Below are 16,264 nucleotides of genomic sequence, written 5' to 3' on the forward strand. Positions count from 1 at the left end.
CACGACGGTCACAGGAGCTTACCACACACTGGGAGGCCGGCCCCTTCAGAGGACGAGTCAACCTCAGCCGCCCGTGGAGCAGACAGTGTGTGCCCAAGTAAAAGGGGGAACGACCCAGTGTTTGGCTTAAAAGCAAATTCTGCTACATTGTGTGGGAGCGTCCAACCTACGCATTCTTTACACATAGCAAGCAGTTTCAGAGATTTTCACAGGGAGACAGCAAACGCCAAACGCTGATACTACAGATTTCCGGATTGGTCGCCTTAAACGAAACATCATTCTCCCGTTTTAGAAGGGCAATGCTGATTAGCAGACGATATTTCTGACGCCTTGAGCTGAAGGAGTAATGGAAGAGACCAAAAGATACAGCCCTCCACGTCTGGCGTGGAGAGGCACCATTCCGTTGTCGCTCTTGGAGCGAGGAACAAGTCTCTCCTCAGTACTTCACTGGGAGAGCACCTCTGACGAGAGCGAATCGAAGTGCGACTCTATACTGAGTCCTTGCGATTAAGCGTTGTTCACTGTGTTGGCTGACACACTTATTGTGCGGTGTGAACAGACAGAGTTATAGTTAAACGCCTGTGAGCGAATTTTTGAGTGGCATCGCAGTGGACTGGTTATCTGACCAGTGTACCACGCCAATAGTAAGACTAGGGGCGAATAGGAATCCTTGACTTCATCAAGGCATAGGGAGAGTTTGGTTGGCGAAGGTCAATCCAGATAGAACGAGAGTTATCTTATTTGTCAGCAGCGAGCGGCACAGACAGCAGTCATTGCAGCTTACGGTATTGTGCGCTACAGCTATTGCGAGCCCCATATTTCCTCCACAACAGTACACTTCACTGCATTTCACATGCGACAGCCTCAACCGTACCTAGCAACATTCTAAAGGATAATTATTCAAGTTGAGTAGGCGCGCCTCTCAGCCATTCTGCCAAGTCAATAACAATCTTAAACCTTGTATAGAAATTTCATTAGCGAATCCTATCCTTGAGAGGTAACTTCACATTCCAAAAAGAACCAGGACATAACTTGTTCAATTCATAACTAAAAGTGCCATTGTGATTTCTCAGAATTTTTGCAGAATAAATAATAATTTTCGTTAGTTTCATGTTTTTCTTACACTAACTAGCACTACTCCAGTACCCAAGTATCCCACTAGTTACGTAAAAATTTTGTGAATTTTTGTGTCATTTCCTTACAGCGGACGACTCCAGAAGATGTTTATTGCTGAAAGTTTTTCAGGCATTTCTCTTTAGAACGTTAGGAGCGTCTGTCTGACTTCCGTAGTAGTGTAGGGGTGGAAACTGCATCTTGCAGGAGCCACAGGGTAAAGGGTACATCTCAGATTAATCCGTTGCGCAGAATAACAGAATAGCAGATCAACCCCAAGCTCACAAGGTGATGGACAAAGATGGGTGGGAGTAAGGCATGGAGAAAGAGAGGGGGAGGCGGAGACGGACAGGGAGAAGCTGATTAGGACGTATATCTAATTCCCATACATATATAGCAATCGCCAAGCATTGCCAGGCTCGCTACTAGAACTATACACAGACTAACTGACCACTGGCAAAAAATATGTGATGCTTTGAGAGTAATTCACATAATTTACAAACAGCCATCTAACTCTGGCCGTCATTGTTTCAGTTTTCTTCAGCAAGCGATTGTACCACTTGTATTCTCAGCCCCCTCGGTTGATGGCTTCCACACTGAACTTTAATCCCTTTTCCTGAACATTTATTGTGTGGCTTCTTGCACATAAAGGTTGGACAGTAGAAGAGAAAGGCTGCCTCGCTATCTTAACGTCCTTCGCTCTTTCCGTATTGGATTTCACCAAAATAATTTCAGAGGTCGTTCAGGAATATTTTCGGATTATTTTGGTGCAAGGGATCAGGGGCCCACAGGTTAATTGCATTTCGTTCGATATCTCACCCTCTCTTATCTTTGTATTTGTGTTTCTCCGAAAATATCAGCACAACAATGCAAATTTTGACACTTTGCACTGTGTGAGTTGTTTGAAGACAATCTTGTTGCATTCACCCACTGTCCTTTCTGTTGTTAACAGTAATGTCTACTTTACTCTTCACCCTCAAGCTTGCATACGGTATCTGCGCCGAAAGTGTAGGTGTTTCGCCTCGAGGTTGTTGCACGTGTTTATGTTATACGTTTTGGTGAGTGCATAATATGAAGGGCGATAAAAAAGCTTCCGTTTGAGGGAGATTCTGCAACGTATATGCGATATAGCGCGACTCCGATGCGGGTATATAAGCACCGAAATGTAGGTAAGGGATTAGTGTGGCATTTGTGTCTTTCCGACGGGCATCCGGTAAACGCGTAAACGAGAACTATGGCGACGTCATTGCCGAATGCTCCAAAACACGGCCAACGTGCTATTAGTCTTTTCTTGGCTGTCGAACGACATACACCGGAGACATCACTCGGAGGAAGAAGCAATAGGCACCATGTCTGTCAAAAATCATTGTTGAGGGAAAACTGCGACAAGGGGTGCTGCCTGCTGCTTCATGAAAATGGCAGCCCCCATACTGCGAATGTCGTAATGAGCCAACCGATGTGGGAGACACTCGAGCACCTGTCCTATAGTTCTGATCTCTCCCCACACGATTATCACGCATTCGATCCCTGAAAAAGGCCTCGAAGGGTCGACGATTCCTGGCGGCGAGGATGTCCGGTAGGCAGTTACTGACTTCTTCACGCAGCAGGACAGACACTGTGTTTTACCGAACAGATATCTTCAACTTGGTGCGACGGTGTGATGATTGCCTCAAAGTTCAAGGAGATTGTGCCTGTTTGGCACACCGATTCTGCAGTGTACGGCCTTCGACTGTATACTTTGTGGTCGACCGTTATAGACTAGAAGTCTCATCACTTTTGTGAAGCTCTTTTCACAAACTGAAAAAGTAACTGTTATAAGAAACCGAATAAATCATAATTGCATCATTACTAACGAGCTACCGGAGACCACACGTCCCTTATACAAAACCACTCAATACCCCAGAACAACACCCGAAATCTTGTCGGTGTACGTTACGTTAACCCTGTTTATCAGCTGCCTTTCGTTATTATCTTAGAATTCCAAACATATGCACCATTTTACGCTGACGAAATATCGTATGAAAGTGGTTTTTCTTAAATCTTGTTTTCATTATGAAGTGTAATTTCAGAACTGACTCACTTTACCTTCCCTTGACATCGAGTGGAAGAAAGAGGAGATTGGAGTGTACTCACAGTGGTGGCTCGATGCGGCCCGATTCGACGTTGCGGCTCCAGACGACGGACAGTCCGCCAACGTCGACGGTGCCCTTGATGACGACGACCAGCACCGAGCCGAACATCACCAGCGACTGCACCACGTCTGTCCACACCACCGCCCTGATGCCGCCCTTGTACAGTGACACACAAAACACACTGCCTTCATTGCCAAGCAGTTCTGAAAGCTACCTACACTACCCAACCAAAAGGTCACAGACTTCTGTTAGTGGGCATTAATGTGGAGTATGTCCATGCGTCGCCTTTATGAGGATTGATCTCTGATGAGCACTCTTTCAGTGATGCATTTTGTGAGGTACCAGGCGAATCGTCGCGCCTTGGAAATATTCTAAGTTCGGAGGAAGCAGTGGCTGCACGGACCGCTAGGCCAGCCGGGGCCCAGAAGAAAACACGTGATGCCGAACGTTAGCCGGACGAGAGAGGGGTAGCCCCAGCGCGTGGTCCATCGAGCACGTGGCTGGGAATTCGTTGGTGACGCCGTGCGCCGGGAGGGCCAAAGATGGCGGACTTTGTGAAACCTTAATGGCAGACATTTCACAGTTCGTATAGAAATTAATAGTAGCCAGATGAATCACGAACCTCAAAAAGAAACATGTATATTACCACTATTTGCACGACGATTCGGATGGTTTAATCAGATTTTCAATGTATTTATTAGTTTAAAGTTTAGTATCTGACGATAAATTATACAAGAAACATCCAGAAACGAATTTCCAAAATCTAAACGGTTCATCCGATTTCGTAGATCTACGTGTCTTTAGAAAGCTATTACTGTAAACCTAAATTCGTATAAATTACAGGCATGTAATATAAATAGTACATGAGTTATTGGATATCAAAGTGGCCGTTTACTATCGATCGCGTCATATACACTACTGCCCATTAAAATTGCTACACCAGGAAGAAATGCAGATGACAAACGGGTATTCATTGGACAAATATATTATACTAGAACTGATATGTGATTACATTTTCACGCAATCTGGGTGCATAGATTCTGAGAGATCAATACCCAGGACAGCTACCTCTGGCCGTAATAACGGCCTTGATACGCCTGGGCATTGAGTCAAACAGAGCTTGGATGGCGTGTACAGGTACAGCTGCCCATGCAGCTTCAACACGATAGCACAGTACATCAAGAGTAGTGATTGTCGTATTGTGACGAGCCAGTTGCTCGGCCACCATTGACCAGACGTTTTCAATTGGTGAGAGATCTGGAGAATGTGCTGGCCAGGGCAGCAGGCGAACATTTTCTGTATCCAGAAAGGCTCTTACAGGACCTGCAACATGCGGTCGTGCATTAACCTGCTGAAATGTAAGGTTTCGCAGGGATCGAATGAAGGGTAGAGCCACGGGTCGTAACACATCTGAAATGTAACGTCCACTGTTGAAAGTGCCGTCAATGCGAACAAGAGGTGACCGAGACGTGTAACTAATGGAACCCCATACCATCACGCCGGGTGATACGCCAGTATGGCGATGACGAATACACTCTTCCAATGTGCGTTCACCGCGATGTCGCCAAACAGGGATGCGACATCATGATGCTGTAAACAGAACCTGGGTTCATCCGAAAAAATTACGTTTTGCCATTCGTGCACCTAGGTTCGTGGTTGAGTACACCATCGCAGGCGTTCCTGTCTGTGATGCAGCGACAAGGGTAACCGCAGCCATGGTCTCCGAGCTGATGGTCCATTCTGCTGCAAACGTCGTCGGACTGTTCGTGCAGATGGTTGTTGTCTTGCAAACGTCCCCATCTGTTGACTCAGGGATCGAGACGTGGCTGCACGATCCGTTACATCCATGCGGATAAGATGCCTGCCATCTCGACTGCTGGTGATACGAGGCCGTTGGGACCCAGCACGGCGTTCCATATAACCCTCCTGAATCCATCGATTCCATTTTCGGCTAACAGTCATTGGATCTCGACCAACGCGAGCAGCAATGTCGCGATACGATAAACCGCAATCGCGATAGGCTACAATCCGACCTTTATCAATGTCGGAAACGTGATGGTACTCATTTCTCCTCCTTACACGAGGCATCACAACAACGTTTCGCTAGGCACCGCCGGTCAACTGCTGTTTGTGTATGAGAAGTCGGTTGGAAACTTTTCTCATGTCAGCACGTCGTAGGTGTCGCCACCGGCGCCAACCTTGTGTGAATGCTCTGAAAAGCTAATCATTTGTATATCACAGCATCTTCTTGTTGTCGGTTAAATTTCGCGTCTGTAGCACGTCATCTTCGTGGTGTACCAATTTTAATGGCCAGTAGTGTAATTTCAAGTTATTTAAATGCAAATCCGTACTTCGTATGTGTTTCATTATGTTTGTGTGGGTGCGTTGCCAAGAAGACATGGCGCGAGCGCTCTAGCCAATCACAGCGCTCGTGAATGGGGAGACTGGATGGAAGCGAGTTCGGGTGAGGAGGGTCGCGGAGTTCTGGGAGTACGGCACCCGACACGGGAAGTGCTGGACGCGACGGCGCGACGGACGCGGTGTCGCGGGAGAGACTTGGAGAATGTGAAGACGCAGTGTGCGTTGAGAATTGAATATCTCGCGAGCTTTGTTGTTGTTCATATCCAATTACGTGCTGTAGGAATCTATTGTTTCCCTGTTATTCAATTTATATTTTATTTAATTTCTGGACCATCGACACCAATAAGTGTTTTGCAGAAGTACTTCTACTATCGTACTCATCATTTAAAGTCTTTAATATAGTACCTGCAGATTTTATTTAATTGCAATCTTTCATTTATATATTTATATGTTACATTTATAATTCGCAATTGCCAAGTGATAGAAACCTTCGACCATTCGATTCGTGTGTGTATTCTTTTCGTATACTGTAGACTCTGCAATATTTGGCCTGTAATGCGGCAACTATGTATCCCAGCCGCTAGACAACGAGACTAGCCAAAACTTTTAATGTTACAACGCTGAGTCTGTGGGTGCGTAGTTATTTGAATGCCCGCAATCTGAATTCCTGTGGAGGAATGGCAGCCCTTTCTTCCGCAACAGCGGAAACCAGAGTCTGTAGTGATTTTGGACACTGGGGTCGACGTTCGAGCTCATCCCAAAGGTGTTCCATTGGATGCAGATCTAGACTCTGGGCAGGCTAGACCATTTCAGGTAAGGTGTTGTTCACAAACCACTACCTCGCAAATGCTTTATGACTTGTTTCATCGTTATGCTGTTACAATCAACATTAATGCTTGACCATTAATGGAGCAATTATCATTCTTCCATGACCATACTATGGTTGTATTATTATTAATTAAACTGTTCCTTTTACTGCACACAGTACACAATGCCACAAAATATATTCGTATCCTTTCGTATTCAGCGTTTTCTTCAGCTCTGTAACCGCAAGAAACATCCCTATACCACAACACCACCTCCTCCGTATTCACTATTGGCACTGCACATGACGTTACGTAACATTCACCAGACATATACCAAACCCAAACCCCTCTAGGGTATAGCTTGATCCAGTCATCCACTTCCCTATGGCGTCACTCTTTATACCACCTCAAGCGTCGCTTCGCAGTGACTACAGAAATGCGTGGCTTATGGGGAGCTGCACGAGCATTGAACCCAGTCCTTTTTAACTCCCTATGAACAGTCACTGTGCTAGCCAGACTGCTAGTGGCCCTCGGAACACGCGAGTAATTCCTAGCGCTGATTTCACTCAATTTTTTTACAACCACACACTCCGCAGTGCTCGACTGTTCCTGTTCATCAGTACACGAGATCTGCCTGGCCTTGATTCAGAATGGCAACTTTAGAATGGTTTAAATGTCTCTGATGAATCTGTTACACAGTCAATGACTAGTCCACGTCCGAAGTCACTGAGCTCTGCTGACAGACCCATTCTGCTGTTACGACCTCTCTACTGACAACACAATACGCTTCAGCACCTTTTAAAATAGCGGGTCCGCGGTTCGTGACACCTCGTGGACAACTCCACATACTACATGCTTTCGATCATACAGTGTAGATTAGTTTTTTATTTATTATTCGTTATGTATTCTTCATGATTACCACCTATATCTAAAACGCTAAAATAGGCCATAGAGATCACATTTCCCTCGACAGTTATAAGGTATGTTTTAATATTATTTCTGATACTTAAGAAAAGGGAGATTAAAAAAGAAAGAAACCTCAACTACTTCTACTAACACTACAAAATTACATTAAAACCTTTCAGCAATTACCCAACTACTAACCTACTAAAAAGAACTTACCTTTTCAGCTGAAAGATATACCATTCATATAGCAGCTTTCTGTGGGCGCACCGTAATTTATCACCAACAAGTATGTATGATAGCATGGAGATGGTTCAAATGGTTCAAATGGCTCTGAGCACTATGAGACTTCTGTCGTCATCAGTCCCCTAGCACTTAGAACTACTTAAACCTAACTAACCTAAGAACATCACACACATCCATGCCCGAGGCAGGATTCGAACCTGCGACCGTAGCGGTCACGCGGTTCCAGACTGAAGCACCTAGAACCGCACGGCCACACCGGCCGGTTAGCATGGAGACTATGTAGAGGAAATGCGCATAATTGTGCCGGGGATGAGCAAATTAATCAGGAACAACCTTAGTTGAACCATTGTACATTAAACGAATAAAATAGAGAGGAACTGGAGGCCCAACGCGAATTTAAGTTTTTAATGTACAAAGGTGATCCAAAAAATTATGCTCACCGTCCACTGTGAGATTGAATACTATATATGAAGGTAGTATTTGTTCCCGAAAGAACAGCTTCTCTAGAATGAAATGATAATTAAATGGACACCCTAGCTGCAAACAGGTGTTGATATACATCATTGGGGACATGTTGAAAATGTGTGGCCCGACCGGGACTCGAACCCAGGATCTCTTCGTTACATGGCAGACGCTCTATCCATCTGATCCACCGAGGGCGCATAGGATAGTGCGCCTACAGGGACTTATCCCTTGCACGCTCCCCGTGAGACCCACATTCCCAACATGTAAACGCCACTACATTCTTATTGCGCCTAATAGATGTTTGCCTGCTACACTCATTACTCGTGGCAGATTAATCTACTACGGTGTCGATTTAATTATCGTTTGATTTCAGATTGAATATTACTTGTGGTGTTGGAAGTACCTGGCGCAGTAAGGAACATATGCTGCTTGACAGCTGCTAAGGAACAACTGACACTTGCTAAGGAATAACTGTCAATTGCTATGGAACAACCGACAATTGCTACGGAATTCCCGACCAATGATAGTGAAAGGAAATTTAGAGGGCGGGACGTCTTAACTTCAGCAAAGCCTGTGCACGAACGTTGTGTATGCATTCGACAGTTCATGCAGTACTGCGTTTGACGGAAGTTGTTGTGGAGCCGATTAGTGCGACATTCGGTTGGTACGGCAACTTGTCTGTTAGACGGCTCGAATACCGTCAAAGTATCAGCACTGTGGCCATAGCAATTGGCATGTCCAAAAGTGTCATCTCCCGATCAAACAATGCCACTGAAGGTGTAAGTGCTATGTGAAAGCATGCTGGTTATCGCAGACGAACCACCACATCGCAAAAGGATCGATACGTAGCCCTGGTGGCGAAAAAGAACTGACATCTCGCTCCTACGCAGATTGCTGCAACTCCTGAAACCGCTACCGGCACACATGTCTCTGCCAGAACCATTTCGCGGCAATTAGCTCAGGTGGTCTTTATGCTCGGAAGCTTGTTAAATGCGTACCACTTCAACCACGCCATCGTCAAGAAAGAGTTCGTTGGTGCAGGGAGCATGTTGGTTGGGACCAGAGCGACGTTCTGCGGCGAATCCCGCTTCACTGTGGCAAGTGATTCTGGCCACCAGTTATTGTGGAGACAGAAGAGGACACTTTACACATCATAGCTTAGTCATGAATATGCAGCCATTACACTCGATGGCCAAACGCTGCAGCATATCTTTGTGTGAGGTACCGTTAACCACTGCAGTATTTCCGGGAAATTGTTCTGGGTCATGACCGCCTGTTTAGGAAGCAGGTCCCAACTTTTTGTTTATAGAGACAATGGCCGTCCTCGCCGGACCGCTGAGGTGTCTGAAGTGAGGATACCGAATGTATAAAATGGCCCGCGCACTCCCCGGACCTAAACACTATACAAGACGCCTCCCTTGGCAGGAGTGTTCCCCAACGAACAGTTTCTCCCGGAACTGTGCAAGAACTAAAAACCGCCTTGAGAGATGAGTGGGACAACAGCCTCCGAGGACTCCACAACAGCTTATTAGGCACCATCAAAAATAGGTACAAAATGTGGCTCTAAATGGCTCTAAGCACTATGGCACTTAACATGTGAGGTCATCAGTCCCCTAGACGTAGAACTACTTAAACCTAGCCGGCCGCGGTGGTCTAGCGGTTCACGCGCTCAGTCCGGAACCGCGCGACTGCTACGATCGCAGGTTCGAATCCTGCCTCGGGCATGGATGTGTGTGATGTCCTTAGGTTAGTTAGGTTTAAGTTGTTCTAAGTTCTAGGGGACTGATGACCACAGTAGTTAAGTCCCATAGTGCTCAGAGCCATTTTTGAACTTAAACCTAACTAACCTAAGGACGTCACATACATCCATACCCGAGGCAGGATTAGAACCTGCGACCGTAGCAGCAGCGCGGTTCCGGACTGAAGCGCCTAGAACCTTTCGGCCTCAGCGGCCGGCTCCAAAATCTGCATTATTGCCCGAGGAGGGCTTATTCCTTACTGAGAGTCCGATATCGACCTCTGTGTTGGAAGACTGGCATGTGTCAAACATGAAAGTTATTTATGTCTGTTATCCTGCTTTCTCGTGTGGCGAAATCTTTATCATTTATCTTTATCAATCTATCACTCCACGTACATACTGTGTTTCAAATTCGTCCATCATTATCTGTGGCCATCCCTGTCCAACAGTGTCTCTCTTTCTGAGTAATTGTCAAGCAGTGTGTATGAGTGGAACAGAGAGGAAGCAAGCATCATTCTGACGTCGATAAGGTCTGCAGATGGGGAAATCCATTGACATAGGAGACTTAAACAGTGTGGATTGCTATGGCCTACAGTATTTCCTGGGAAGGAACAGTTCGGAAACGGCAAAGCTGTCGTCAGTAGATGTGGGATCTGGTGGCAGGGTGGGGCAACCACGAGTAGGCAACAAACTGTTGGACATCCACGACTCACTGCAAAACGTGCAGGTGAGAGGCTCGCTCGCCCTGTTAAGTAGGTTAGACGGCGATCTCTGGCAGAAATGTCGATAGAATATTATGTTGCTGCTAGTAAAAGTGTTTCGGAGAACACCATCCAGCGCAAATAGTTGAACAAGAGGCTCCGCGGCAAGGACCCCTATTTGAAGCAGCTGCAATGTTAATTACTATTACAGTGGGTGCGGGAGCCCCGCGATTGGCCCGTGAAGCAATGGAAACATGTTACGTAGTACGAAGAATCACGTTTCTTATTAGACAAGGTCGATGGGCGCATGTCCGGATACTCCATCATCCAGACGAACGACTGCTCAAAACACGCACCGCACGATGGATACAGGCATGTGGGGCGAACTATCATGTTAAGGGCGACATTCATTGGGCTTCTGTGTGACCTGTGGTAATAAGCGAAAGCACTATGACAGCTGTAGATTTCTTCAACATTCCTGTGGATCACCTGCATCCCTTCCTCTCTTCACACTTCGTATCTTTCCCAGTGGCGATGGCGTTTTCCAACAGGATAACTGTCTGTGGCTTCGTATCTTTCCCAGTGGCGATGGCGTTTTCCAACAGGATAACTCTCCTTGGCTTCGTATCTCTCCCAGTGGCGATGGCGTTTTCCAACAGGATAACTGTCCTTGGTTTCGTTTCTTGCCCAGTGGCGATGGCGTTTTCCAACAGGATAACTCTCCTTGGCTTCGTATCTTTCCCAGTGGCGATGGCATTTTCCAACGGGATAACTGTCTGTGACTTCGTATCTTTCCCAGTGGCGATGGCGTTTTCCAACAGGATAACTGTCCGTGACTTCGTTTGTTTCCCAGTGGCGATGGCGTTTTCCAACAGGATAACTGGCCGTGACTTCATATCTTTCCCAGTGGCGATGGCGTTTTCCAACAGGATAACTGTCCGTGACTTCGTATGTTTCCCAGTGGCGATGGCGTTTTCCAACAGGATAACTGTCCATGACACAATATCAGAATCGCACTACAGTGATTTCAGGAGCATGATCATCACATTGATTTTTAGGCATCAAATTCGCCTGATACGAAACCGATAGGAAACCACTGGGTACCCAGTGCAAACTGCAAATCTGCAGCCTGCAATTTACGGGAATTGTGTAACCTGTGCTTAGGCGTATGGAGCCACATACCACCGGAAACCTCCCAAAGACTTGTCGAATCCATGTGAAGCGGAATCGCTGCTGTTTTGCTTCCGAAGACGGTCCATCACACTGGTAAGCGGGTGGTCATAATGTTTTGGCTGACCAGTGCACATGGCAAATGGCTGATAGTTCACAAATACGTGATGACATGATACTTAAGCACGATCTGTTCGGACGTGTTTTAGTTACTACAAGTGACTGTGAAAAACTAAGATGATGCAAACATCTAAATAATATGAAAAGGAAAAATCATCCGGCGATTAACCGTCCCTTTAATTTTGATACAAGTTAATGCCACATGATTACTAACTAGCCACAAATCTAGCTTCGTAATTTGTTCAGATTATGAATTCAGTCACCCACAACTATTGACAAGGGGGAACAGAGTACGTACAGAGGTACTGGCACCACTATAAGGTAATGCGTGTGATTGAGCCGAGAGCACCACCTGTGGGGAGCCCTGTCGCCTGGTGCAAGTCTTTTTAGTTGACGCCACTGAGGCGACTTGGTGTGTCAAACGGGATGAAATGATGATGAAGACAACACAACGCCAAGTCCGCAAGCGGAGAAAATCTCCAACCCGGCCAGGCATCAAACCCTGAACAATATTCAGTAATCCCCCCCCCCCCCACACACGTGTTCGCAGAGATACTTTGTGGGACATCCAAAACCTGCTAAAAATTTTCATGTGGAATTAATCCGCACCAGCTGTAATTGAGAAATCCTTTATTTGGATAAAATCGTACACACGACCCAGGTTTCAGGATGTAAATCCCATCATGCGCTACAGAGAATAAGGGTGAGTAGTAAGCATACTATATAAAATTAATTAACTCAAAAAGGTTCCATACAAATGTGAATATTAGGTCACAGCTTGGTTATGTACGAGAAAACCGCGTCAGTCACCTAAAAATTCAAGTAGCATGCGAGATCCCACACGGGTGAGGCATGAAAAGATTCTTTGAGTCAACCATTACCATGTCGGATAAACAGGGCCTAAGCGCAAAAAAAAGGAATGAATCGACAAATACACACTCATTGCCAGACTAGTGTAACCTAGCAATGAAACACGAACGGCCATGAATGTTTTATAAGCTTAAGAAAGTAAAATGAAGGCGTATAAGCCGCATAATGCCAATTTTTGAACCTCAGAAGTAGCATACCGTATACGTACCCAGTGCGCAGTTCTGGCCGGCCGCTGTAATCGAGCGGTTCTAGGCGCTTCAGTCCGGAACCGCGCTGTTGCTACGGTCGCAGGTTCAAATCCTGCCTCGGGCATGGTTGTGTGTGATCTTCTTAGGTTAGTTAGGCTTATGTAGTTCTAAGTCTAGGGGACTGATGGCCTCCCATAGTGCTTAGACCCATTTGAACCATTTTTCCGAAAGTCTGCAAAAGCGGTCAACAGACTGCTACTCGAACGGTAATGAGACGCCTCAGTACTCATATAAGCCTTAGAATGGTCGTCACCCGTTGTAGGTATAACGGGAGGGACAACCGAAGAAAACATAGCTATCAAGTGACCAAACCCCCAGCTTTCCTCCCAAACGCCACTCGCTACTAATAGATCAAAAATTGAACGAATGGCGTCAACTAAGGTAAGCCTGGGATAGAACGAACTATGACTGGTACTATTTTCTAATATCCATTCAAGGTATAGCCTGATGTTCACATTTGTATGGACCCTTTTAGTGTTAATTAATTTCATATAATGTCCCTAATAGTTTCCCTTGTTTTTTGTAGTTTCTGAACATTGGGTTTATAGCCTGAAGCCAGGGGAGTTTCTACGATTTTATCCAAATACAGGTTTGTCAGTTACAACTGTTGCGGATTCATCCGTGATGAACAGTTTCACTTACTGGGAGGCAGTGCGGGAAACTATCACAGTTTTTCGATTCCCGTCTGCACACACGAGAGAGACGCTGAAGGCGGTTTCGTGGTGTGCAAACACTACTGAAAATTTTGCTGTCACTTCCTCGGTGTGTGGCACAGGCAAAGTTCTCACACGACGCGGGCAGATCCTCCTCTTTCGGATGCGCAACAAGAATGTCCATTATTCGTAAATAATTTAACTGAGGAGCGGTCAGCGGAAGGTGACATCACGTCCCTAACCACTAACACCACAGAAAAAGTCTAACGACCTTTGCCTACATCCGATGTACATCACTCTCTTTTTTATTCATATCATCTGCTAAAGCAGCAATAGCACCAATATACAAGGATCATTCAATAAAAAGTCGGAATTTGTTTTAAAGGATCGAGTGCGAGGATGGAATACAACACGTATTTATTTTTCAACGTGATCCCTTCAAAGTTTTATGCGCTTACGCCAGCACTGAACAAGTTTCTCAAATGAATTCTTGGGGGGGGGGGGGGGGGGGGTGGCTGTGTAACCCGTTATGAACTGCTTCCTGGACTTCCTCTTAATCAGCGAACCTCGAGCCGCTAATAGCTTCTTTCAGTGGGTCGAAAATGTGATAATATGAAGATGCCAGATGCGGGAATTCGGTTGGTGGGGCAAGCAGACGAACTTCTGGTCTTGTTGCACACATCCATTAACCTTTCTTTCATTTGTAAAGTCAAATGTTTTGGAACACACCTCTCACACACTCTCTTGAACATCAGCACGTCATGGACAATATGGCGGGGTGATTCCTTATTAATGTTCACCATTGTTGCAATATCACTCACCGTAATACGCTTGTTTTCCCGTATCGACTCTCGCTTTGTTGTTCTCCTTGGCAACAGAGGTCTGAATCTTCAACACTCTCAAAAACATTGGAAGAATGGGACCTCTGACCAGGTCGCCGCCATTCGCACGATCGACGGTCATCCTGGTGGTGCAGAACCGCGATTCGCTGCTGAACACAATGGGACAGCACTCACCATCAGCTCACGCTTCCCCCTCACTGCGCCTCTCCAAACGCAGCCGTTTCTGTTGTGCTGTTAGCGGCAGCCCCCGAATGGGACGGTGATTCTGTAGTCTGGCTGCTGCTAGTTTCTGGCCAACAGCGCGAGATGTCATAGAAGATTGTAGGCTCCCATTACTTGTTCTCGGATAGCAATCGCGAGGCTGAAGGGCTACGATGTGATTGTGCACAACACGACGACGTTCTGCTGTGGCGATTAGATGTGATCGACTGGACCCTTGACGGGGAGTATCCCTGCTATCATGTTCCTACGCCGTCGCACTGTCACTTGCTAATACCCGACAAATCTGGGTAACCTGTGATTCGATCAGCTGTCCATATGGAGACCCAAAATGAAGCCCCTTTCAAAATCGGTCACTTGCTGATAACTATATCTGACACGTGCACATGGCATCTCCATGTCCTTCACTAACATAATTGAACATCTGACACCGTTCACATTGATTATATACCCTACTACGCCTGGTAATAGCACTAAAAAGGATCTAATGTACTCTGGTGGACTTCTTGTCAGAGAAAATGGTAACGCCAATCATTTACATAAACACCGATGGTGTAAGCGTAGGCTTCCGCAGCCGTTGTCACTGCCAATAGAATTCTGCTCGGCTGTTCACCGCAATGACAGCATATAAAATTGTCTGACATTTCGGCCACTACTGCAAACGGCCTTCCTCAGAGCTCTGTGCTGAGCTAACTAACAGTCAGTCAGCAATTTTATATACTGACAATACTGTCGACAGCCCAGAAGAATTCTATTGACCGATGGTAGAATGGTGCTATCCCATTTCTAGACGTCGAAGTGTACAGGAGAACGGAGGGAACACTGGGGCACAGAGTATATCGTAGTCCTACACATACTGACAGGTATCTGCACGCCCAATCCTACCACCACCCAGCGCAGAAGAACTCTGTCATCAGCTGTTTGGCAATCCGTGCGCAGCGCCTAAGTGATGCTCAAAACATCACACCTGAGCTTAAAAGGTTACGCACAACTTTTCTAGCCAATGGCTACAGCCATAAGTCGATAAACACAGCCTTGTCGACGAGCACAAGCAAGAAAGATAAGCAGGAACTAGACAAACTGCAGCCAACAGTACGCTTACCCTATGTGAAAAACGCTACTGACCGAGTAGGTAAACACCTTCGCCGCGTTGGGGTGCAGCATGTCTTCTATAGTGGTCGTAGGATCCAGGACAAGGTGGATGCATTACACACTGCAGGCGTTTACAAGGTGGAATGCTAATGTGGAAAGGCATACATTGGCGAGACTGGTAGGCCAATAGCAACGCGCATTCGGGAGCACGAGCGTTATATTCGTCTAGGGCAACACAACAAATCCGCAGCGGCAGAACTTCACCATGACTGCGGAAAAGAAATAAAATTCAGCGAAGCCTGTGTGTTGGCCAAGCAGCCAGTTAAGATGAAACGCAAAATCAGAGAAGCCATCGAAATACTTAAACACCCTAACAACATGAACAGGAAGGATGGACTCAGGCTTACCCCATCTTGGCTGCCAGCAATCAGAGCCCAACAGACCGCACTGTCAACACGAGGCACGAGCACTACCGGCGGGTATCGGCCGCCGCGCGGCCGACGTCCAGCAGTTGGTAAACAGCAGAACAGCAGCAAACTTCTCATTCGACCAATCATGGTACATAACAAAAGAGACAATGACAAC

The 16,264-nt window shown here is 46.3% G+C and overlaps 1 protein-coding gene across 1 annotated transcript in view; it reads right to left on the bottom strand.

The window, feature by feature from the left end:
* Window positions 1-16,264, bottom strand: part of LOC126092259 (sodium-coupled monocarboxylate transporter 1-like) — a 196,587-nt gene that overhangs the window by 117,132 nt on the left and 63,191 nt on the right. The window contains exon 7 of the mRNA XM_049907769.1: window positions 3,247-3,401. Within this exon, the coding sequence (XP_049763726.1) occupies window positions 3,247-3,401 (155 nt within the window). The remainder of the gene's footprint in view (window positions 1-3,246; window positions 3,402-16,264) is intronic.

The sequence above is a fragment of the Schistocerca cancellata genome, chromosome 7 (assembly GCF_023864275.1).
Source record: "Schistocerca cancellata isolate TAMUIC-IGC-003103 chromosome 7, iqSchCanc2.1, whole genome shotgun sequence".
In the NCBI taxonomy this organism is placed as follows: Eukaryota; Metazoa; Arthropoda; class Insecta; order Orthoptera; family Acrididae; genus Schistocerca; species Schistocerca cancellata.